The sequence below is a fragment of the Rosa rugosa genome, chromosome 1 (assembly GCF_958449725.1).
Source record: "Rosa rugosa chromosome 1, drRosRugo1.1, whole genome shotgun sequence".
Lineage (NCBI taxonomy): Eukaryota > Viridiplantae > Streptophyta > Magnoliopsida > Rosales > Rosaceae > Rosa > Rosa rugosa.
This window is the reverse complement of record NC_084820.1, coordinates 19885588-19909704: the sequence shown is the minus strand read 5'-3', so window position 1 is coordinate 19909704 and position 24117 is coordinate 19885588. Positions and strand designations below refer to the sequence as shown.

At 40.6% G+C, this 24117-nt stretch overlaps 1 protein-coding gene, 1 long non-coding RNA gene and 1 other non-coding gene across 6 annotated transcripts; 2 read left to right on the top strand and 1 right to left on the bottom strand.

Annotated features, from left to right (window-relative positions):
- The first annotated feature begins 1620 nt into the window (after positions 1–1620).
- On the top strand, positions 1621–1712 carry LOC133727639 (small nucleolar RNA R24). The gene has a single exon (XR_009855316.1). It is a non-coding gene; the product is annotated as a small nucleolar RNA R24 (small nucleolar RNA).
- Positions 1713–16254: 14542 nt separating this feature from the next.
- Positions 16255–21248, bottom strand: LOC133722898 (probable mannitol dehydrogenase). The gene is made up of 5 exons (XM_062149757.1): positions 21093–21248; positions 20821–20946; positions 20091–20604; positions 19826–19994; positions 16255–16727 (listed from the first exon to the last, which is right to left on the bottom strand). Exons 1-5 carry the CDS (start codon positions 21188–21190, stop codon positions 16528–16530), a joined length of 1107 nt encoding a protein of 368 aa, XP_062005741.1. The 5' UTR covers positions 21191–21248; the 3' UTR covers positions 16255–16527.
- On the top strand, positions 16936–19382 carry LOC133722906 (uncharacterized). 4 transcript variants are annotated; one of them, XR_009852907.1, is made up of 6 exons: positions 16936–17344; positions 17500–17592; positions 17682–17743; positions 18386–18519; positions 18854–19001; positions 19096–19382. It is a non-coding gene; the product is annotated as an uncharacterized LOC133722906 (long non-coding RNA). The 4 variants fall into 4 exon arrangements; XR_009852908.1 differs by having other exon boundaries at positions 18750–19001; XR_009852906.1 differs by having other exon boundaries at positions 18386–19001.
- Positions 21249–24117: the final 2869 nt, after the last annotated feature.

Below are 24117 nucleotides of genomic sequence, written 5' to 3'. Positions count from 1 at the left end.
CAAGTGTAGAGAGCATATTTTTTGTTATGAACATTGTGAAGACTCATTTCCGAAATCGAATGGGAGACGAGTTTATGAATGATAGCTTGATTTCATATATTGAGAAAGACATTTTTACTAGTATAGATGATGAGACTATCATGCAACGATTTCAAAATATAATTTCAATGATATGCTCTGCTACTGTTCAGTGATATGATCTGCAATTTGCTTCAATGATATGATCGGCTACTGTCAATGATATGATCTGCTACTGTTCAAATTGAATTGATATGTCATTCATGGATTGACAGATTTAATTGCTCCTGCTACTGCTACTGCTCCTGCTCTTGCTACTGCTCCTGCTACAACTACTGTTACTACTCCTCATATTGCAAATGAAGCTGCTACTGAACCAATGACACGTTTAGCAATAAAGAAGAAAAAGAAGTTTGATGAATTGCTCTGAGATTCTCTCTCTTAGCAACGTGTAAAAGGAAGATATATTTTTTTTTTTTTGGCTTTTGAGAAGTAACATAAAGGGATTATTCTCATGAAAAGAAAAAGGGCCAATGATAAAAGAGGTCATTTTGAAGTGCCTTATTATAATTCAGGACACACAAATGTCCTCATGATAATTAAGGTCACCTCCTTACAACCTGCCACTAAGAGTAACAATAATTACAAAAACTGCCATTGACATCTCTCTCTTCCTCCCATTACCCAAGCCTGGGTTCAGCGAACCCTTATCCATTCAAACTCATTCATCTCTCTCTCTCTCTCCAATGGCGTCCAGTACGCCCGGTCTCCCTACGCCGTTGTTTCTGCGCTTCTTCGCCGGAGCGGGAGCTTCGAATCGGCCCTGTAGAGATGGAGAGATCTGGTAGAGGCGGCGCCGATTTTCGGGAATTGCTTCGGAGGTCTGATTCTTGAGCTTTAATAGAGTTATTCCTGCTTTGTGATTTTTATAGCTAGGATTTCGATTCGATTTCTATCAAATCAAACTCTGATTCTAGTCTTGTATTTATCTAATAATCCATTTGTATCGGTTCGTACAGCTTTTGCTTGGTTCCAATGACCACCGTTCCAGGACAGTTGATCTGGGAGATTGTCAAGAAGAACAACTCCTTGGTCAAGCAGTTCGGCTGGAGCCAAGCCGGCGTCCGTCGGTCCGTTTCAACAAGGAGCCTAACAACCTCTACAACCTCCACTCCTAAAAGCATTCCGGTAATTTAACTCCGCCTCAGAAAATAACAAACCCTAGGACTGATTTGTTCTAATTCATCTAATAATAAACACTACAAATATGTGATTTTGTTGTGATTCGATTTGGATTGTTTGGTGAGCAGGTTTGGCAAACAAGAAGACTGTTGAGTATTCAGGCTGCACGCAAAGATCAGGAAGCAGAACAAGCCAACCAGTTTGGTTCACAAGTCTGTGATGAGGAAGGATTTTCGTCGCACGGCCAAGGCTGTCACCAACCAGGTACCGAATACTCCATTCACTGTTCTGTGGAATGAAATGAATGATAATAACAATGATGTATGTGATGAGTTTAGTTTTCTAATGTAAATGTGGTGTGGTACTCCGGTTGCCTTGAGTGTGTTGACCATTTGGTAGTTGTGACTGTTTTGCACCTTACTAGCAGTGATGAGCAGCTAACACATAAGAAGATCTCACTTTGTGGGAGGTTTTCAATGAAATTTATTTGTTACGCTTGGCTTCCGAGCAGACATTTAGGTATAATGATTATGATGCAAGGGATGATAATTAAGAGAAGCGTTAGGGAATTCGGAGCTGGAAAAAAAAAATCTTATCTTGTTGCTATAGGGTCCAACTGATTTAACTATTTTTTGTTCTTTTGCTGAATGACTAAGCAATTTTGGTTGAGTTCCACTTATTTGTCTTATTGGTGGAGAATGAACAAACTGAGGTGCTTAGTTTGTTATTAGGATTGTGCATGAATTATCTATCAATGTAAATTTGTCTCGCTCTAGGTTCAATTTTTTGTTGGACTCTGATAGAATTTGGCAGTCGTTTGGTTTCGATGCATGTTTTGGTCAAACAGTAGTTTGTTTGCATTTTGTCCTTAACAATGGAGTCTGTTCAGAACGGAATTTGATTTTTCTCAAGGTCACAATTTTATCTCCCTAGGTGGAGTAACTTATATGTGTCAATAATATAGGAATGAAGTGATAGGATATGTGAAAACTAAAATAGAAAGTGGTTGTCAGGAGCATGAACTATCAAAATGTAAGATGACTATGATTCAGAAAGTGTTTGTCAACATGAACTATCAGATTACTAGAATTGTTTTTGGTGATGTATTCCTTGGCCTGGTGATGCAATTTAGCTCCTTTTTTGCAGTTTTCATTGTTGACCACGAAAAACATCAATGAATCTTCTCATGTTTTTTCAATGAACTTTAGGTTTGTTCTGCAATTGTGTTCTTCCGACTGGCCTGAACGAAACTAAGGTTTGGCAAGTAAGATCAGATGGGGGGATTTATGGAGATAAGAAGAAATTGAGAAGCCATTCAAGTAATTGTGCACCCGGTTTTGGAAGCAGAAGTTCTAGACAAAGATATTGTCTTCCGCCATCTTCTTCGTTGATCCATTCTACCTCAACCCCAGCTTTGACACCAGTTCATTTGATTTGGAGGCCTGTTATAGAGTTTTAGAATTTCATATGAACAACAAATGGGGTAATTGCAAGGTTAATTATGCTCCATCTGGTTATCTCAGCTGCTTGAAAACTGTGTCAGTGTATTAGTTTTCTGTAAAATGCTTTCTTGGGAGAATCAAGGTTTACGATTTTCATTTTTTTTTCCGAGTTTCTTTGTTCATCCTTATCCTGGCTTAGATTTATGACTAGTTTTTCTTTGAGATTATTATTCATTTTGTTGTGGATAGGTGAAAGATCAACAATGCGAAACTTGTTAGGGGATTTGGCTTCCATGATATATAAATCTGCTTGAAAGGCCTAAAGTTTACTCCATGATATGTAAAGTTGTTGACCAATATTGTAGATGTAATGATGTATTTTCAGTTGCATTTTGACGTAATAATTGCTTTGCTAATGACTTCACTGGCCAGTGACTTAACCAGTGACATGGTCAGTGACTTGTATAACAGTGACATGGTCAAGGACTTGCAATGTAACATGGTCAATGACATGAATATAACAATGATTAGCCAGAGACTTGACATGTTCTTGTTCCATTTTAGATATAACAGTGACATGGTTAAGGACCTGCAATGTAACATGGTCAATGACATGAATATAACAATGATTAGCCAGTGACTTGACATGTTCTTGTCCTATTTTTAAAATAAGAAGGTTAGCATTGAGTTTGCAAGTTACATGACTAGTAACTTGGCCAGCTACTGATCTGGCCAGTGAAGTCACAGGCCATGTCAATGACAATGTCATTGACATGATCAATTACATGGTCATGTACATACATTGTAAGTTACATGGTCAGTTACTGTACATACCTCCAATAATATGGAGTATTTACGTCCATCACCAAGCATAAGTAACACCCACTTTGGGACATCCACAAGACATGGCAAGGCCCAACCGAGACATGCATCGTGTAGCCCTATGTTCAGGCTACGCGGCGGTATCCGGAAGTCGCAAATCCGCCACCGGGAAGCCACCTTCCCGCCCTTGCCAAGATGCCTCCATAACATAGCTTTCTGCATGGTAAATAGACTAGAAATATGTGGAAACTTGTCCCACATCGAAGAATAAGTAGAGGAAGAGCATTCCTTCATCTATAAAAGGAATGCCTCCTCCCACAACTCAACAGATTCATTACATCTCTTGTAATCTTGTTAGGCCGCAAGGCTCGACACACTAGTATAGCTTTCAAGTGGACGTAGTCTCCCGCTCATGCGGAGGCGAACCACTATACATCTTGTGTCAATCTCTCTCTCTCTCTCTCTCTCTCTCTTTATTTATAGCTAACTGGAGATCCCCACGGATCACTAACGTTAACAGTTACATACATTGTAAGTGACATGGTTAGTTACATGATCAGTTACATAATTTGTGACATGAGATTAACACACGTTGCCAAGGAGTTGGCCCAGTGAAGTCACAAGCCATGTCAATGACAATGTCAGTGACATGATCAATTACATGGTTAGTTACATGGCCAGTTACATACATTGTAAGTTACATGGTCAGTTACATGATCAGTTACATGGTAAGTTACATGGCCAGTTACATACATTGTAAGTTACATGGCCAGTTACATACATTGTAAGTTACATGGTCAGTTACATACATTGTAAGTGACATGGTCAGTTACATGATCAGTTACATGATCAATTAATATAGGTGAGAAGTAATCTCGTTCCTCAAAGGAAATCTGTGTGAGGAGCTATCCCCTCAAAGCAAATTTGGGTGAGGAGTAGGTAAATCCCTAAAGTGGAATCTGTGTGAGAAGAAATCTCCTCAAGGCCAATGTGGATGAAGAGTAATCTCATTGAGGAAATATTTGGGTGATGCCTTTAAGGCAAATTTGGATGAGGAGTAAGGTGAGGAGTAAGTAATTCCCTAAAGTGGAATCTGTGTGAGAAGAAATCCCCTTAAGGCCAATATGGATGAAGAGTAATCTCCTTGAGGAGATATTTGGGTGATACCTTTAAGGCAAATTTGAATGATGAGTAAGGTGAGGAGTAAGTAATTCCCTAAAGTGGAATCTGTGTGAGAAGAAATCCCCTTAAGGCCAATATGGATGAAGAGTAATCTCCTTGAGGAGATATTTGGGTGATACCTTTAAGGCAAATTTGGATGAGGAGTAAGGTAATTCCCTAAAGATGAATCTCTGTGAGGATAGATCCCCTCAAGGCTAACATGGGTGAGAAGTAATCCTCTCGAGGCGAATCTAGGTGAGTAGAAATCTCCTCGAAAGTAATCTGGGTGAGGAGCAAGGATTGAACCAATTTACCTGTAAAAGTAATTTTGATCATTTCACCTAAGATGAAGACCACAAAGCTAAAATAGCTGTCATTTCACCTAAGGATTGGATATGGTCAGTGACTCAGCCCGTAACATGTAGTATGAACATGCCAATTTCAGTGATATGGCCAGTGACTTGATCAACATTAGATATGATTAGTAACATGGTTAGTGACATGCAATATGAAATGACTAGTGAGTTGGCAATTTCAGTGACATAGCAAATGACTTAACCAATGACATGGTCAGTGACATGGCAATTTTAGTGACATGGTCAATAACTTTGTAGGTGACTTGTGGTTAACAGTAACTTGTCTACTGACTTCTGATCAACATTGGACATGGCTAGTGACTTAGCCAATGATATGCAATATGGCATGGCTAGTAACAGTGACTTGGTGAATTCAAAAGATGCCTAAAACTTGAACTGCTGCAAAAGATCTATAAAAATAATGTTTCATTAAGAAAAATTAAACAAAACAGTGACACTATAAAAAGATACAAAAAAGTAATTGATTTAATTCACTTGCATCCTAGGCTCTAAACAAATTTCTAAAATTTCTTCTATCCTTGCTACTCTTCTTCATATCCTTTTTCTTCCTCGCTGGAATTTCTGCTTCTTCTTCATGATCTTCTTCTTCACTTTCTTCCTTATGTTTTCTTTTGCCCCGCCCCATGTCTTCTATCTATATATCCTGTACAAAATTGTGAAATGAGAAGATCATCAGTGACTTTGACAATTACATGATCGGTGATATGGTATGTGACATATTCATGACTATGACATGATCAGTCACATGGTCAGTGACTTGAGGTTAACGGTGACCCGCGAATGAGTAAGATGCTTACAAAGACTAGGCTACCAAGGGTCCAAATGACCAGGATTTCATACCAACACAGATTCAGCAACTTTTGTAAGATACTCAAGTGAAAACTAGATACAGGCATAATTCAAAGGTGACACAAACGCTGAAATACGACTTGTAACTTTTGTGTTACTTTATAATCCTTTGTCAGGTATACCACACAAGTGGAAGCCCTTAATTAGAACATCAACCATGGAGCATTATGACTTGAAAGCTATTAAAGTAACAATGCATACAAGAAATCCCAAGTTCACCACATACCACTTCATTGCACATTGCTTGCAAATACACATTCCTCACATTTCACATTGTTACATATATCAAGTTCCTATATCACTTCACAAGCCACCCCGTAACATGCACCAGTTAATAGAACCATCAACAATGCAATGTTCCACTCGATTCTATAGATTCTTCTTAAGGCATTTTGTCTAGTCAGATATTTTGTGCTGGTAAATAAAAGGATAAGGAACTTTGAGAGAGTGAAAGTGCTTCGGAAAGAGAGATTCCTAGAGATCTATCGTTGCAGAAAGTTGATGTTGATTTCCAACATTTGGCCTGCATGATCTTGGAGGTCATGGCACAACAAATATAGGTCTCAATCAGTTCTGATTCAACTAATTACTTTGCAGCTAAGAAGTTACATGATGCAGTAACTTCATGTGTTAAAATTTAAAAATTACAGACACCCGCAAAGGAGGGAAGGTCGTACCTCATATGTTAAAATACCTCCAAAAGTACTGGGCTGTCGAAGTGTGACATTTGTTATGGTACTATTTGCAGAAAGTATACAAATAACCCGAGATCCTTGTTGAGAGAACGTCATAATCTTCATCTTTATGTCTAAATTTAGTCAAAGTTGTAGTAATGTAAAAGCACTAAACAAACTGCTACCAAAGAAGTGCGATATCCCAAAACGCAAGGAAATAGAGCAATGGAAATCAAATAACAAACCTGATGCGGAGGAGTTTTGCTTAGGTTGCCTATTGCAGAGGCGCCGCTTCTTCTTCTCCTTATTCCAACCCACACATCTTGACTTCTATTAATCGTGAAATCTAAATAATGAAAGCTACAAGGCTGTATAACAAACAGTACAACAATCTCTGAAAGATGCATTTCCAAGGGATTCTATTTGATCCGCTGAACACACAAACAAAAGATCATCCACACTATTCTCTAATCTTTAAGCAACACAGGCGCTTTCACTAAGTAGCTGGCAAGAACTGGAAGCTATCTAACCACCATCATCCTACTACTTAAAAATAACAGTTTATCCGCACAAAAACAGTGCGAAACAGAGACTACATTGAACCTAATCGAAAGTAAAAAGAGGCAATTTATCAAACAGGTAGAAGGCATGCCAAAAAATCAAACTTACAAATCAATTGAAGGGTACCAGTTATAGTGTGGTGGAATTTGGATGGAGTACTGTAGGTTTTTCTCCTCCTCAGCAGTATGAATTATACTCATCGCTGTACTCACTACTTGCAAGAAGGATAGAGCTAAAACCAACAATATCTGAAACTCACACTGCTTCAATTAGATCAAAGAAAACAAGTAAATCGAAGTGTTCATGATTCAAAACTACTCAAACAAAAGAAAATCACGTCACGCTAAATCATCTAGACAAATTCTTCCATATCAAACACTGTTGCTTCATTTTCCTCTTTCAAAGTTTCACAGAAAATTTACCAATAATCATACAAAACACTAAGGAACAACGAGAAAAGTAAAAACAAAAACGAAAATTTTCGATGCCATTGAAGAAAGGATAAGAAACACTCACTGATTACTGATAATGCAAAAACCAAAGCTCTGAATTTTCAGCGCACCGCTCGATCTTCTACCACGACTTGCACGCCAGCAAGGTCGAGTTCCAGTTGCCGTCCGTCTGCAGGAACGAGAACACGTGCTCCAGCACCTCCTAGGGGAACGACCGCTCCATTTTCAACATTTTCCAAGCTCGAAATCGATTTCAAATCCAAACGATGTCGTCCTGCTCCGGATGCGAAGCGAGGGCAGAGAAACAGAGAAGAAGAAGATGCACGCCATTGGAGAGGGAGAGAGAGAGAGAGAGACGTGGAGAGAGTTGGGATAAAAAAGCTCCGATCAGAATCGCATCAAGGTTTTAGATTTTGATAAGATAATCGTCTTCTACCAATCTAATCTGGTCAACGAGAGAGAAAATTTGAGCTTTGAGATTTTGAGATTTTGAGATTTTGAATGAACAGTTATAAGGTGTATTACCCGTAGGGGCAGAATCGGAACCAAAAAAATTAAAAACTGACCTTTTTTAACATTACTTTATTATTCATAAGGACTAAATTAATATTACTGGCAATTCATTATGGACCTTTTTATCAAGTGGGAAACTAGGTGATCTTTTTATCATTTCACTCTCTAAAGTGACTTTTTCAATCATTTCCCTAAAGAAAAAGTAACATAAAGGGATTATTCTCAGAGAAAAAAAAGTAACATAAAAAAAAAGTCAAAAGAAGTAGTTAAGGGTAAAAAAATAAATTAACTCATGACATGTGGCAAGTGGAGAGTAGATTGTCCTTATTTGTAAGATTTAGTCCTTATAAAGTGATAAGAAGTCAAAAGAAGTATTTAAGGGTAAAAAAGTAATTTAATTCATGACATGTGGCAAGTTGAGAGTAGATTGTCCTTATTTGTAAGATTTAATCCTTATAAAGTGATAAGAAGTCAAAAGAAGTAGTTAAGGGTAAAAAAAGTAATTTAACTCATGACATGTGGCAAGTGGAGAGCAGATTGTCCTTATTTGTAAGATTTGGTCCTTATATGTTTAATTCAATATTTAAAGAATGTATTTGTTAAGTCATCTTTTGTCAATAACTTATATGTAATTTGTTAATTGCACAAGAATTGGAAGAATGGGAGAGGGAGGAAATATAACATGTAACAACCTCCTTGAGAAATCGAAGGGAGAGAGATGGCCAGATGAATCTCTAGCAGCCCATCCAAAGGCTTTTTTTTTTTTTTTTTTGAAAAGGGTTAGGAACCCAGCCTAGCTGGGAGGCTCAGCCCCACGCCCGGTTCTATTTATTAATAGTAAATTAGGCATCGGAGGGGGGGGGGACATAAAACCTGAACCCCAAGCCTCAGAATACAAACCACCAATATCCTCATAGAGTACATCCTGAATAATAGCAGGAGTCTCCTCTAACCATACATCATCAAGCAAACCCACACTAGCAAGGTGTGCTAATCTATCTGCAACACCATTTGCTTCTCTGTAAATGTATGTCGAACTTGAATAGATTGGAAAGCAAACATGTAAGCTCTGCAATTGTTAATGCTTGGATCCGTGGGGATCTAATTAACGATAAGTAAAGAGAGAGAGAGACAGAGCGACACAAGATGTATAGTGGTTCACCTCCCGCCTTAGCGGGAGACTACATCCACTTGAATGTGTACTAGTGTGTCGACCCTTGCGGCCTAACAAGATTACAAGAGGTGTAATGGGATGAATTGTGTTTAAGTGGGAGGAGAGTTCCTTTTATAGGTGAAGGAATGCTTCTCCTTTACATTGTTTTCGATGTGGGACAAGTAACAACTATTCTAGTATAGAAATGCCTAGTTGTGAGGGCATGTTGGCAAGGCCGGAAAGGTGGCTTCCCGGCGACGGATTTGCGACTTTCGGATACCGTAGCGTAGCTTGAACATAGGGCTACAAGATGCATGTCTCGGTTGGGCCTCACCATGGCTTGTGGGTGTCCCAAAGAGGGTGTTACTTATGCTTGGTGATGTAGTAAATACTCCATATTGTTGGAGGTATGTACAAGTCCCCGAAGTCCGCAAGCAAGAGGAGCTTCTTGGTTGGGGAGTTATAACCACGAAGTCATCAAGCATAAGTAACCGGGCGGCACGGAGCCCCTACAAGTCCCCGAACTCCGTAAGCAAGAAGGGACTCGTTTAATCCTGCACAATGAGACAAAAAAAAAACGCGCATATGTAGAATGCTTGTTGTATTGGTTACCGCTCGTATTAATGGAATGCGAAAAGAATTCGATTTGATGACCTCAACAAATGGTAGAAGAATTCCATATTCCATTAATGTGTATGAACATGTAAAATATTGGTAGTTGTATATGTGGATCTTATGGCCATATAACACGCACAATAGATAGTGGCAAGTGTAATGGGTGTCCATATAAAATTGTGGGAGTAGTCCCGGTGACATCGTATGAAGCGCTTGTGAACTTGAGGCTTAAGTAAAACATGTTGGACATGATCGAGCAAGTTGGGTTGTTCGAGCAAGTTGGGTGTAGTTGAGTGTGTAGGCGCTGTGCGAGCATGCGAGGCGTGGCCCAAGCGCAAGTCGTGGCCATACTCGATACCCAAGCGAGTCGTAACTCGAGCAAGTCGTTTATCCGAGCATGTTTAATTAAGTCGTAAGTGTCACAAGCTTCTAGATGTATATCACATGAAAGTGAATTTAAGCATGTATGTGTGTAGCATGCACTTGTAGTAAAGTTGCTAATAACATGTTGTAGGCATGCTTAAGGGTTATAGAGACATGTATAGTCATGGCATCGGCGGTAGCTCAAATTGCAAGAGCGGAAAAGATAAGATAAGAGGAAGACACTTATCTTATGTGAAGTAGGAGTGAGTTGAAGTTGGAGTTTGTCCAAGCATGACGCTGTATTGCATTGGCGGAGCACCTTGGTCGAAGGTGACGAAGTTGCCGATTTTTGAGAGGTGCGCGGTTATTATATCTCCGCTAGTTTGATAGGGGGCAGCAGCATATGGAGATAGCCATAGCGGTGTAGTGGCAGCAAAATAGGTAGCCTGACCCATGCATAAATTATGGGCATGTGCTCAAACAGTGTAACTTGATAATTAATCTAAATAGTGCATGGCTATGCGTCCATAAGTTGACAAGACTGGTGCACGAACCCGATGCATATATAAACATATATACATACATATATATATATATGCATGCACCTATCTCTACATGCATTGAATACAATATATAGCCCTGTTTGATAAAGCAGCATATATAGATATTCAAGTAGCAGGGACGTGTCGTGTATATCAAAATAGCAAACTTATCTTGTTATTTCGTTGGTCTCTTTGGCTCTCTGCTGCAAGTGGAAGTGGGGAAGAACCCAGGCGTTCGAAACACGAGCTGTAGTTGCTGCGTTCTCGAGCCCATGCAGTTGTAAGCAAAGTGGGTGTAAGAGTAAGGTTGCAGGGGAGAGCCTGAGGCTGTGGTCAGCGGAGAAGCGCGACTGCAAAGCTCTGCAGAGAAGCCGGCGGTGTCTCCGAGCTCAGCGGGGGTTTTGCTCAGCGGAAGCTTAATCTCAGCGGAGGTTTTGCTCGGCGGTGATCGACCGCCAGAGACGCTGAGGCGGGGAGAGTGGGTCTGGAGCTCGGCGGATGCTCCGAGTTTGGCGGAGCTGGAGTGCAGCGGACCTGGAGCTCGGCGGAGGCGCCGAGTTCGGCGATGATTGTCTGGCCTTTGCGTTCACTAGGAGCCTGGCGGAGACCACGGAGCTCAGTGAGGAACTGGAGTTCGGCGGAGACTCGCTTGGCGGAGGCTTGCCGGCGAAGGTGGCTATCGGTGGTCCTGGAACTCAGCGGAATCATGCCCAGCGGTTGCCGGAGCCAGTGTGCCATCACCGGTGTAGTCTGCCCAGCTGTGACAGCTCCGCAAACAAACTTGCAGTGGTTTGAGCCAGCGGAAATGTTGCGCGGCGGAGGCTCTGGCAGTGGTTTGGCGGAGATGGCAGAGGCAGCCTTAGTCGGCGGAAGGTACGGTGAGCTCAGCGGAGGCCATGCGCTGGTGGGCGGGCCTGGCGTAGATGGTGCCACTGGTGGGTGGAGCTGGGCGGAGCAGAGAAGCGATCCGGCGGAGCAGTTGGCCGAGCAGAGGCGGTGCTGAGAAGGAGAGTCGGGCGGAGCTGTTCCCAGCGGAGCTGCAGAGCTCGGGGCTGGTGAGCGGAAGTCCCCGGCGTGGGGTAGTGCAGCGGAGACGTGCGCAGCAGTTGAGCGGAGGCCTGAGCGAAGTGTTGAACCCTCCGGGTAGTACGAAGCAGCCAAGTTGGCTTGGGTAGCGGAAGTGCACCGCTGGGTGTGTGACTGCTGGAGCGGAGAATGCAGCGAAGAAGGAGAAGGGTGGCCAAAGGGAATCTCTGGGTGTCCAGAGAGAATTGGCAACCATTTGTTTTTTTTTTTTTTTTGTGTAGGTCAGCGTTGACCAACCTTGGCAGCGTTGACCAGACGTTGACCGACCCCAATTTGATGTTGAACGAGCGTTGACTCAACACTTTCGGGTCAAAGTTCGTGGTAGGTGACGAAGCCTTTGTGTTGGCTTCTCACAGACGGCGCCAATGTTAATGTTTGGATCCGTGGGGATCTAATTAACGATAAGTAAAGAGAGAGAGAGAGAGAGAGCGACACAAGATGTATAGTGGTTCACCTCCCGCCTTAGCGGGAGACTACATCCACTTGAATGTGTACTAGTGTGTCGAGCCTTGCGGCCTAACAAGATTACAAGTGGTGTAATGGGATGAATAGTGTTTAAGTGGGAGGAGAGTTCCTTTTATAGGTGAAGGAATGCTTCTCCTTTACATTGTTTTCGATGTGGGACAAGTAACAACTATTCTAGTATAGAAATGCCTAGTTGTGAGGGCATGTTGGCAAGGCCGGAAAGGTGGCTTCCCGGCGACGGATTTGCGACTTTCGGATACCGTAGCATAGCTTGAACATAGGGCTACAAGATGCATGTCTCATTTGGGCCTCACCATGGCTTGTGGGTGTCCCAAAGAGAGTGTTACTTATGCTTGGTGATGTAGTAAATACTCCATATTGTTGGAGGTATGTACAGCAATCATCTAAGACACGACCCACCATAGACAAATCTTCCTCCTCATTCTTCAGGGCAGTAATTAAAAGGATAGAGTCGCTTTCAATGTCTACGTCCGACCAACCTTGGTAAATACCAAGTAACAGACCCGCTTTACATGCTTCAACTTCCATATTAAATGCTGAGTGAGCATGTACAATGGGCCTAGCTATAGCTGCGACTCCCACACCTTCATCGTTTCTAGCCACTACCCCAATACCACCACTACCATCCACCCCACGAAAGGCCCCATCAATATTAATTTTGAGGCGACCTCGCGGTGGACACTCCCACTTGGTAGGCAACCGTTTCTGCTTCACACTAGGTTTACAATGGTAGCGCTGAAAATCCACCAAGTACTGAACCATCCATTTAGTAGCAAATATGGGATCAAACACTGCCTCCTGCCAGACAACCTTGTTCTTCTCACTCCAGAAGGTCCACAAGGACATAAAAAATAGGCACCGTTTCTCACTATCCAATTCATCCATCATAGTCCATACCCACTCATCTAAATTAGTGGCTGGATGATCATTAGGAATCAAGTGAAGTGGCCCATCATGCCAAAACAATCTTACAGCCTCACAATTTTTAAATAAATGCAAACTAGTTTCAAAATGTAAACCACAAAATACACACCTGCAATCATGGATAGCCACCCTCCTATCTGCCAAAGCGGTTCTTGTAGGTAAAATTCCTCTCATTAGCCTCCAGACAAACATCTTCACTTTTGCAGGAATCTTGGTTCTCCAAATCAAGCTCCAATAGATACCCAACTGCCCTCCCACCAAGTTACTCGACGAAGACGCAGTAGCTCCTCGTCTAGTAGCTTCACGCCAAACAAAGTATCCGCTTTTAACATTATAAGTGCCTCTGCGGTCATAGTGCCATATTAAACGATCCTCAGCCTGCATTGAGAGGAATACTAGCAATCATGCAAACCTCATCCTGAGTAAACAATTCCTGAAGCAAAGGCCAAAGCCAGACGTGCTCTTCCTGATTAATTAAATCTGCAACTACTAGCCCTTCAAGCCCCTCCAGAGGTTTAGTGTATGGTTTGAAGCCGTAAGGCATGTGCATCCATCTATCACCCCACACTGAAATCTGCATTCCATTACCAACTTGATATCGTAGTCCTTGCTCAAGAACTCTTCGGCCCGAAATTATGCTTCTCCACATAAAAGAGTCTCCTGCATCCACCGTAGCATGCATGAATCCGGTGTCCGGGAAGTATTTCGCCTTTAACAAACGAGCCAACAAGGAATGAGGTCGTTGTAACAGTCTCAACCCTTGCTTGGCCAGTAGGGCAAGGTTAAAATCATGCATGTTACGAAACCCAAGTCCTCCTTCCTTCTTTGAATCACACATCCTCTCCCAAGAGAGCCAATGCAGCTTACTCGTGTTTTCCAAATCACCCCACCAAAATTGCGCCATGAGCCGGTGCATTTCATGACATAAGTGTTTAGGTAGTTCAAAGCAGTTCATCACATAAGATGGGATTGCCTGAGCCACGGCTTTAATCAAGATTTCCTTTCCTGCTGCACTTAGTAACTTTTCTCTCCATCCACTAGTCCGTTTCTAAACTCTCTCAATTAAATAGCTGAAGGCCTCCTCTTTTGAATAACTTAACTCCAAAGGTAAGCCCAAATTAGTATTTATCGTGTTTTTCGACTCTCTGAACCCCCAAGCATTCAGCAAGCAGAAATTGCTCATGAAGAGGTACATTCTTACTGAACAAAATTGCACTCTTCTGCAAGTTAACCTCCTGACCCGACACTGCCTCGTACCTCCGAAGTACATCTTTCACAGCTCAGACCTGATCACTTTCCGCTTTACAAAAGATAAATGAGTCATCGGTGAAGAAGAGGTGGCTAATACTCGGGGCTGCATTACAGATTTTAACACCATTTAACCTACCTTGATCCTCCTCAAAAGAGATAAGTCGAGACAAAGCCTCTGCACAAAAGAGAAACAGATAGGGGGAGATAGAGTCCCCCTGCCTAATCCCCCTTTCCGACCACAAACAACCACGAGGCACCCCATTAACCAAAAACGAGTAGGAGACAGATTTCACACAACCCATTATCCACTTCACCCAAGTACTACAGAAACCCATCTTCAACATGACCCCTTCAAGGAAATTCCACTCAACCTTGTCGTATGCTTTACTCGTGTCTAGCTTAAGGGCGCAAAAACCCTTCTTACCCCTTCTTCTCTGCTTAAGAAAGTGAGAAATCTCAAAAGCAATGAGAGAATTATCTGAAATTAGTCGACCCGGCACGAATGCGCTTTGAAACAGGGAAATTACCGTGTCCATCAGAGACTTAATCCGATTAGCAAGAACTTTTGACCCTAGTTTATACAAAACATTGCATAAACTAATGGGTCGGAGTTGATTAACATGATGTACATTCTTCACTTTTGGAATTAACGTCACATATGTACTATTAACAGACTTCAATAGCTCTTCTGAGAAAAGAAAACATCGAATGGCTTCCAAAGGCTTTCTTGGTGTATTGGTTGTCTGTAGATGACACCATAGTCTCTCTCTAGCTTGTTACTGATAAATGTAGTATGAGAGATCGAGATTATGCAGTATATAAAGAGAGTACTGAGTACGTATGTGCGTGGCGGGTGTTCCGTGCGTTATGGCCAGATGTTTTGCTCGAAACAGATGTGTTCGCCTGAAAGCTACAGATAGAGGTCATCATAGTGTTGTTGTCACTAAAACATGTCGTCGAGGACAACATGCATCCGGTGTTGGAGAGGAAATATCCCACATTGGAAAAGTGACAAATAAAATATAATTTATAAGTGGGTGGATCCCACCCAATTGTACCGAGGCCTTTTGTGATTAAAACCCAACACCTAACGGGTGGTTAAGTTTGGACAGTATCGGTACAATGGTGGGCCACGGGCCACGCTTGTCGCTGTTTAACATGGTATCAGAGCGGGTCCTTCTCCAATTGCGTCTCCACGTAGGCACGTATCATGAGCCCAAATTGGGGTTCCCTGTATTGCCATCGAAATTACCAAGTGTCCAATGTGGGCCTTGGATTGTATTGACCAAGTCTCCGATATGAGACTTGTGTCCCAATTTCCAATGTGGAAATTGGATTAATTAATTTCACGTGCTAACCTAGAGTTAGGTTGCACGTGAGGGGGCGTGTTGGAGAGGAAATATCCCACATTGGAAAAGTGACAAATAAAATATAATTTATAAGTGGGTAGATCCCACCCAATTGTACCGAGACCTTTTGTGATTAAAACCCAACACCTAACGGGTGGTTAAGTTGGGACAGTATCGGTACAATGGTGGGCCACGGGCCACGCTTGTCGCTGTTTAACATCCGGGAGGAAACATGTGGCATTTGCTGTTAATTTCAGTTGTTCCAGAATTCGAGTGCAATATACCTATGTGTTAATGTGTGTAGGAGGACTGTCAACAAGATCTTGATCCAAAACAATCATTTTCTAATAAAACAAGAAAAACCAACAAATCCTTCAATTATTCATTTTTAAAGTCACTGGCCATGCTATCACAATGCAATGTGCACGTACATATATGATGTAAAGAACCGGGAAAACAATGATGCATTTAAAGCCAAAATCCTTCACTAGAATACATAATGGTGGAGACCGCAGTGTGTTGATTTATAACTAAAACTACAAAGAAAACAATAAACATTGTATGATTGTAAAAGAAAAAAAAAGATAGGCATCCATAAATTAAAAATTTTGCTTCGCAGTACAAGCTCTGTTACTAATGATAGAAGAATCAATCAAGCTCAATTTGCAACTCCCATCCCCACGTTGATGCAGTTTGGGGTGCAAAATTTAAGACGACTTCAATGTGTTGCCGATGTCGATGACAAATCGATATCTGACGTCAGCTTTTGCAAGGCGTTCCATGGCAGTGTTCAAATAATCAATCGGGATGACCTCAATATCGGCAGTTATGTTGTGTTTGGCCGCAAAATCAATCATCTGTTGTGTCTCCTTCATGCTCCCGTTGCAAGAACCAGCGACCAACTTCACTACAAGAAAACTGATCATTCACGACGCTGAATTTACGGCGTGCATTAAATGCATGCCGTAAATGATACTCATTCACGGCATGCATTGAATGTGCGCCGTGAAACTTGCATTTTTAAATAATAAAGTAAAGCGTACAGTGAAAGCATGCCGTGTTTGTTATTGTGCAAATGTTTATAACGACGCGTTTGGAGTATTGCTGTCTTTGTGTAATCAAAACAGCTACGAAATTTGGCCAAAATTAAAGTTAAATCTCCTTCTCAGTCCATCCCTCACTCTTATCTTTCTCTCTCCGTCGAAAGCTTCGAGAAATCTCAAACCATTACCAGCTCCTCCGCCAAAATCAAGTCACTCTCTGTCTCCGAGATCACACCCCCTCAGCTCTCCAACCTCTCAATTGTCAAATCCGCCTCCACCTTCTCCTTCGCCTCCGCCTTCACCAGTGAGCCATCGGAGGCGGAGCTCCGTAAGTTCGGTGTCTCCGACGATATCAGAGCCTTTGTCAAGCGACTCACTTCCGAATTTTTTGATTCGGTTCTTCAAATGCGCACACCGTTTCGATCGAATAGTCGACTCTCTAATCCTTGATGCTCTGCACTTCGCTCCTCGCAGCTCATCGGTCAGTAATCTAGGGTTTTCAATTTGAATTTTTCGTTTTGAATTTTTGAATTTGATCCCAACGATCATTCAATTCAATCCAATCCATATGTATACGTTATTTGCTCGATTTGGATTTGTATATCAGTTTGATCTGATTCTTGTTAATTGGAGTAGATGGCGTAGGATTTGATTAAATTTGCGATCACCAGGGATTTTAAAACAGTGATCAAGAGTTTGTCTGTGATGGCAAAGACGACTCTTCCAGTGGTACATACATACACTCTCTCTCTGTTTCTCTAACCAACTCTCAATTTTAGTGAAATTTTGACTTACTGGGTGGGTGTTGTTATTTGCAGGTGAGGAAAACACAGAGACCCAGCAAAGCTTCGTAGAGAGGAAGCATCAGTTTCCTGGAATGGTAAATATCTATTATTTTTTTGTCAGGTCAACACCCAGAAACGTAATTTTGACTTTCATAGGTCCATTTGTAAACTTGTATTGATATTTATAATGTCAGAGTTGATCTTTCCCTATTGAAAGTTTTGAGCTTGAATGATGGAATGTGTGAGCTTCCACTTTAAATTTCTATGGCTGGTGAGAAGCAAATGCTTTTCATGAGCTGTTTTAGGAGTAATATAGGACATTTGAGCTTTGGTAGTGACAGAATGTGGAAGCTGTGCAATGAAATTTGCAAATTTGTGAAGAGTTTACATGTTCTATTCCTGTTTAGAAACAAACTTTAACTTCATACTTATCTGGTGTTTAATGGAGGAATCAAATATATAGACGAGCATGTATGTATTCAACTATATTTAATTGGATACTTAGTGATGCATTTACTTACATAGTAGCAGCAGCTCTTCCATAAGAGTTATTTTGACCTTTTCCCCCTGGGTTTTTTTCGTTCTTCCTGAGTATTTCTTAGAAGGTTGTGGCACTTAAAATTCTGTATTTGATTTCTATTTTTCAGTGTATTTCGCCTGGTCTTTGTTATTCCTTGGCCTCTAGAGTTTGAATCTCAAATTATTGAAATAAATATGTGAATCTTGGCTTGTTCCAGGAGTTGATCGTTCGAGAATTTTCATTTCATCAGCTGAATGCCAATTTACTCTGGCCGGGGACATTTGCATTTGCAGAATGGTTAATTCAAAACAGGCCATTGATTGAGGGACGACATTGTATTGAACTGGCCAGGTATTTCTCAAAGCTTTGACATCCATTTGTTAGTGGAATCATCCACTCCTGGCCAGGCATAGAAAATAATACTTGAATGCATTATTTTTTTCTCTTGCTTTGACCTCGGGGCTCCCAAGTAATAATCGCATTATGTTAATACTATCTTTTTAAATATATGGTATACCTTCCTTTTGTTGTTTGTAAGATGAAGTTTTGTTTACCTGCCGGTAGTTCGACTGATTTCTCAGGAAAACCTTTGCAAAGATGTATGCAATGTCTTCTCATGAACCCTTGATACAGAGTGTAACATTACTGTTTTCTGTTTTCTACTTCTTTGTCTGTGATGGCGTAGATGGCCCCTGTGTTCGCAAATTCAATCAAGGTACAAGAATTTTTGTACTTCATTTATGAGTTAACTGATGGTCTTGTATACAGTTCAGATCTTAATTAGAAGATTAGATGACTGCAAAATTGGAGCTCCATAATCTTTTAAAGGAGAGGTAACTATAGTGTAGATTTTTACCCATTAGTTCAGGGTTAAACTGAAATAGTAAATTTTGTAGCTCTTTATTAATGTCATTCAATATTGTCCAGCTCCAACTTCAATGGGGAAACAAGAGGCATCCGTAAGTGTTGAATTTATCATGAAGATCCAAGTAAAGCTGTTCTTTTAAGACACAAGATGTATTTGAAGTGGAATGTGGCAATGTGCAGTGAACGGTTGAGGCAATCCACCCCAATGGCTTTACACTACCACTTTAGGTTCATTTTATTTGTATTGGTTTTGCTATAAGCTTCATTTGTTATTGCTTCCACAACATTTGTTTGTATACTGCTCAATTTTTTATACAAGTGAATGTTCTCTTATGAAATTGCAACAACGACAGATTTGTTATTCTTTTTATTTATAGTGTTTCTGGAATTCTGGGTGACATTGGAACAACAGAGAATATATTTTTTTTATTTAAAAAAAAATTGAATTTACGGCGTGCAAAGCATGCCTTAAACCAAAATTTACGGCATGCTTTTGGGTCGTTTACGGCGCGTGTACTAAATTTTACGGCGTGCATACTAAATTTTACGACGTGTTTTTGGGTCAAAAAATTTCATTTTTTACGAAGCGGTCTATAAGGGCGCATTTTTGCCCGGATTTTCACGTCGTAAATTGTCATTTACGGCGTGTTTTGCACGTCATAAATGGCTTGTTTTCCTGTAGTGCTTCCTTCCTGTTATTGCACAAGCGACAATGTGTTGGTAAAAATAACATCTATATATATATATATAATCAAATTGACATCCAATAATGTAAGACATTCAGTTACACCATATGGTTGCATACCCATGAGCAAAGGAAAAACTGGAAGCTCAGCAGGCTTGTCTGGTGCACCGACCATTATGAGCTTTCCCTGAGATTTCAACAAACCAATGAATGGCAGGAGAGGGTGGTTTGCAGAGACAGTGTCAATGATACCGTCCATTGTACCCATGGCGGCCTACACAGTCAACGGAAGTACTATGTTAGGTCTCTTACAGTACTAATATTTGATCACTTAATCGAAGTAATCAAGAAATTTGTTCAAAATAATCACCTGCATTTGATCTTGGTCACGAGTGACCAAAAATGAATCGGCACCAAGGTGCTCAAGAGCTTCCTCCTTCTTGTTAGTGGACGTACTGATCACCGTAACCTTGACTCCCATAGCCTTCGCAAACTTCACAGCAACGTGACCTAGACCACCAAGGCCAACAACGCCCACATGCATTCCGGGTTTGTCAAGTCCGAAATATCTCAAGGGACTGTAAGTTGTAATCCCGGCACATAGAAGCGGCGCAGCACCATCCATAGGCAGGTTGTCAGGAATACGAACTACAAAGTGCTCATCGACCACCATGATGTCACTGTAACCTCCGTAAGTAGTGGTTCCGTCGTGGTACATGGCACCGTATGTGGGTATCCATTTAGAGCAGTAATTCTCAAGGGCGTTGGCACAACTATCACAAGATTGACAAGATCCCACCATGCATCCAACACCAACTCTGTCTCCAACGTTGAATTTTTGCACTTTGCTCCCTACCTCTGTCACTTCACCAACAATCTCATGCCTGCGTCAATTCGCCGATCATTTTCACATTTTCACAAATCCATTGAGAGGAGGGGGGGGGGGTTGGGGGATAATATATTTGATGAAATACCTTAATCTGTTGGACATTTTAGGTCAAGAAACCCTTTCTTTATCACGCACTATAAATTATTCTTTAAGCAAAGAATATAAGATTGGAAAATCATGTATGAGAATCACGTACTCACGTACTACTTACCCGGGAACCATAGGATATGCGGAAGCCCATTGATTAGACTCCCATTCATTCTTGACCAATGAAAGATCCGAATGACAAATCCCGCAGTACAATACTTTGAATGTGACGTCCTTCTCTCCCGTTTCCCTGTAACCAAATCAATAATTTTGTTGAATCCTTGAAAGAATGAACTACACTCAGAATGCATATATACCTAGAATGTTTAACCTAGCTTTATACTAAATTTAAGAATATGTTGGATGCAGAAGATGGAATAACTAACAATAACTAACCTTCTTGAGAAACTGAAGGGAGATAGAAGGCCAGATGAATCTCTGGCAGCCCATCCAAAGGCCTTCTTGGGGTGTTCATGCTCCGGAGCTTTGGCCATTTTCTCTCTGTACGTAGTAGAAGCTGGTAATGAGAGCACTTACTAGTTGGTATGAGAGTGATCCGTGCGTGATTGTGTGAGGGTGACAATTGCAATATGCATTATATATATGGAGAGGATTAGAGGACATAGAAGTGGACTGACGTACTGGGTGAGCAAAATGAATGGTCAAAAGTGGGTTTCAAATAATCAAATATTTTACTGGCCAACTAATTAAAACCACTTTCCACGCAGTTTCAGTGGCCTCATGACTCAATACAGCGCAAGTGCTTACGTCCATCAATTTTGTTAAAGATATATTAATTCGAAAAGGAGTAATATTTAGGGAAAATTTCGCAAACAGTACATCAAGTAAAGACCATTAATAATTCTTATATATAAAGTTCCAAACCAAACATTTCGGTACACGAAATCTGAAACTCGACCCCCTAGCAGTACACGACGTCAATTTTTGACACCAAAATGTCCATTATGCCCTCAGTTTTTTTTTTTTAATAATTTTTTTTTTCTGTTATTTTTTTCTATTATTTTTTTTCCTTCTTTTTTTCTGTTAATTTTTTTATGTTATTTTTTTTTCCTTCGTTTTTTCTGTTATTTTTTTCTTTTTTTTTTCTTTCGTTTTTTCTGTTATTTTTTTCCTTTGTTTTTATCTCTTTCTTCTTCCGGGCTCACTCCCTCGCTTCCAACGCCGTCCTTGCCCTCCAATTGGTGAGATTTATGGTCCTACAGCTTATATTTGTAACTCAGCTAATATTTAGTCATGTGAAAAGAAAGAAAGAGATAAAAACGAAGGACGAAAAAAAAATAACAGAAAAAATTAAGGAAAAAAAATAACAGAAAAAATGAAGGAAAAAAAATAATAGAAAAAAATAACAGAAAAAACGAAGGAAAAAAATAACAGAAAAAAAAGAAGGAAAAAAAATAATAGAAAAAAATAGCAGAAAAAATGAAGGAAAAAAAAAATAACAGAAAAAACGAAGGAAAAAAAATAACAGAAAAAATGAAGGAAAAAAAAATAACAAAAAAAAATTATTAAAAAAAAAGAACTGAGGGCATAATGGACATTTTGGTGTCAAAAATTGACGTCGTGTACTGATAGTAGGTCGAGTTTCAGATTTCGTGTACCGAAATGTTTGGTTTGAAACTTTATGTATAAGAATTATTAGTGGCCTTTACTTGGTGTACTGTTTGTGAAATTTTCCCTAATATTTAATTTCTGTTCGCAATAATGAACTACTGGTGGATTATTATGGCTTAAAATGGTTATGACTTCGGACCGTCGAGACGGAATTGAGTTTTGGGTCCCACATGAAAGATTCCTCAGCGAAATACCTGCTTTGGGTTGGAGTCTGCTTAATTAGCCTCTGTTTTCCTTCATGTCTCAAGTTAATTCTCAAATAGGAGAAGATCTTCCGTCAGCGGGCTTGTAAGATAAATTTTTTTTTTTAATTTTTAAGAAGAGAAATTTTTTTATTAATTTAAGAGCACGTTTACTTACGTGGAATGAGAATAAAAATGAAAGAAATAGTTCTGTGGTAAAAATATTCCTGCGTAAACTAATACATAAAGGAATCAGAATAGGTATAGGTCACACTTCCTTGTCAGAAATCGATTCCTGAATACTCAGGAATTTGATTACGAAGTGGGGAGATGAGTTTAGGAATCAAAGCCTCCGGAATCAATATCGATTCTTTTCTTCTCCCATTCCAGTTGTCTCCGATTCATGATTTTTTTTCCAATTCCAAGTAAGTAAACGTGCCTAAGAGATTACAACCGTAAAATCCCAACTATCTCAACTAGAGAAGAGGACCTATCCATACTCCTAATATAGAATGGTCCGTTATAGATAGGGGAAATGATCATTTACCCATTTTTAGCTTAACAATTGCCCACTTGCACAACGAATAGTTTAAAAACCTCATTTACCCAAAACACTCTAAGGGATTATTTCCCCTTTACCCAATTAATTCTTTTTTAATTATTTTTATTTATTTTTGGGACTTTTTTGCCCTCTCCTTCTTTCTCACTTAGAGAGAGAAGTCATCCTCCACCTTGCTAAGCTCCGGTGATCAGTGGCAGCCGCTGACTCCGGTGACCGGACTCCGGTGACTAGTGGTCGGTCTCGGACTCCGGTGACCGGAATCCGGCGACCGATCCCTACTAATACCAGTAACCATATTATTGCCCCCCAGTAATCATATTATTGCCCCCCAAAAATCATATTATTGCCTCCCAATAATCATGTTATTGCCGTCCAGTGAATTGTATGAACTCCCAAAACCAAAATGAATACACTACAGGTACAATTGATCAATTTATAATCATATTATTGGTTCTCAATAATCATATTAGTGCCTCCCAATAATCATATTATTGCCCCCCAATACAAAGTCCAATGTCCCTACTGCCTCCCAATAGACCACCAAAAATGCACCATTTTGTAGGATTCACTGATAATTTGACCTTAATACACAGAAAACAACAGGTAACTTATCAAAACACCACACTATAGTGATCCATGTCCCTCGTATCAAAGTCTACTGGGGGCCAATAATGTGTCTACTGCCCCCCAGTAGACCATCAAACAAACCCCACAGTTACATTGCAATCTTAGGATACCGAAAAAAAAAAAAAGTGCTCTGGGCACCCAAAAATTGCTCTGGGCACCCATCAACGTGTGAGGCCGGCTGGTTTTTTCGCCGGTCGACGTCGTTTCACGCACCACCTCTATAATCATACCAGCTCGCTCCAACACTGCGTCGAATATAAAGTTCCAAACCGAACCACCACCATGTTTAACAGTGGCTACGATTTTGTCGAGCTCATCTCTGACTGCCCTACCGAGATTAAGCCATCGAATCCTACGGCCCTAAGCTCCTCCTCTGTTGCTCCGATGGTTCCCTCTGAATCTACGCTCCAGATTCCTC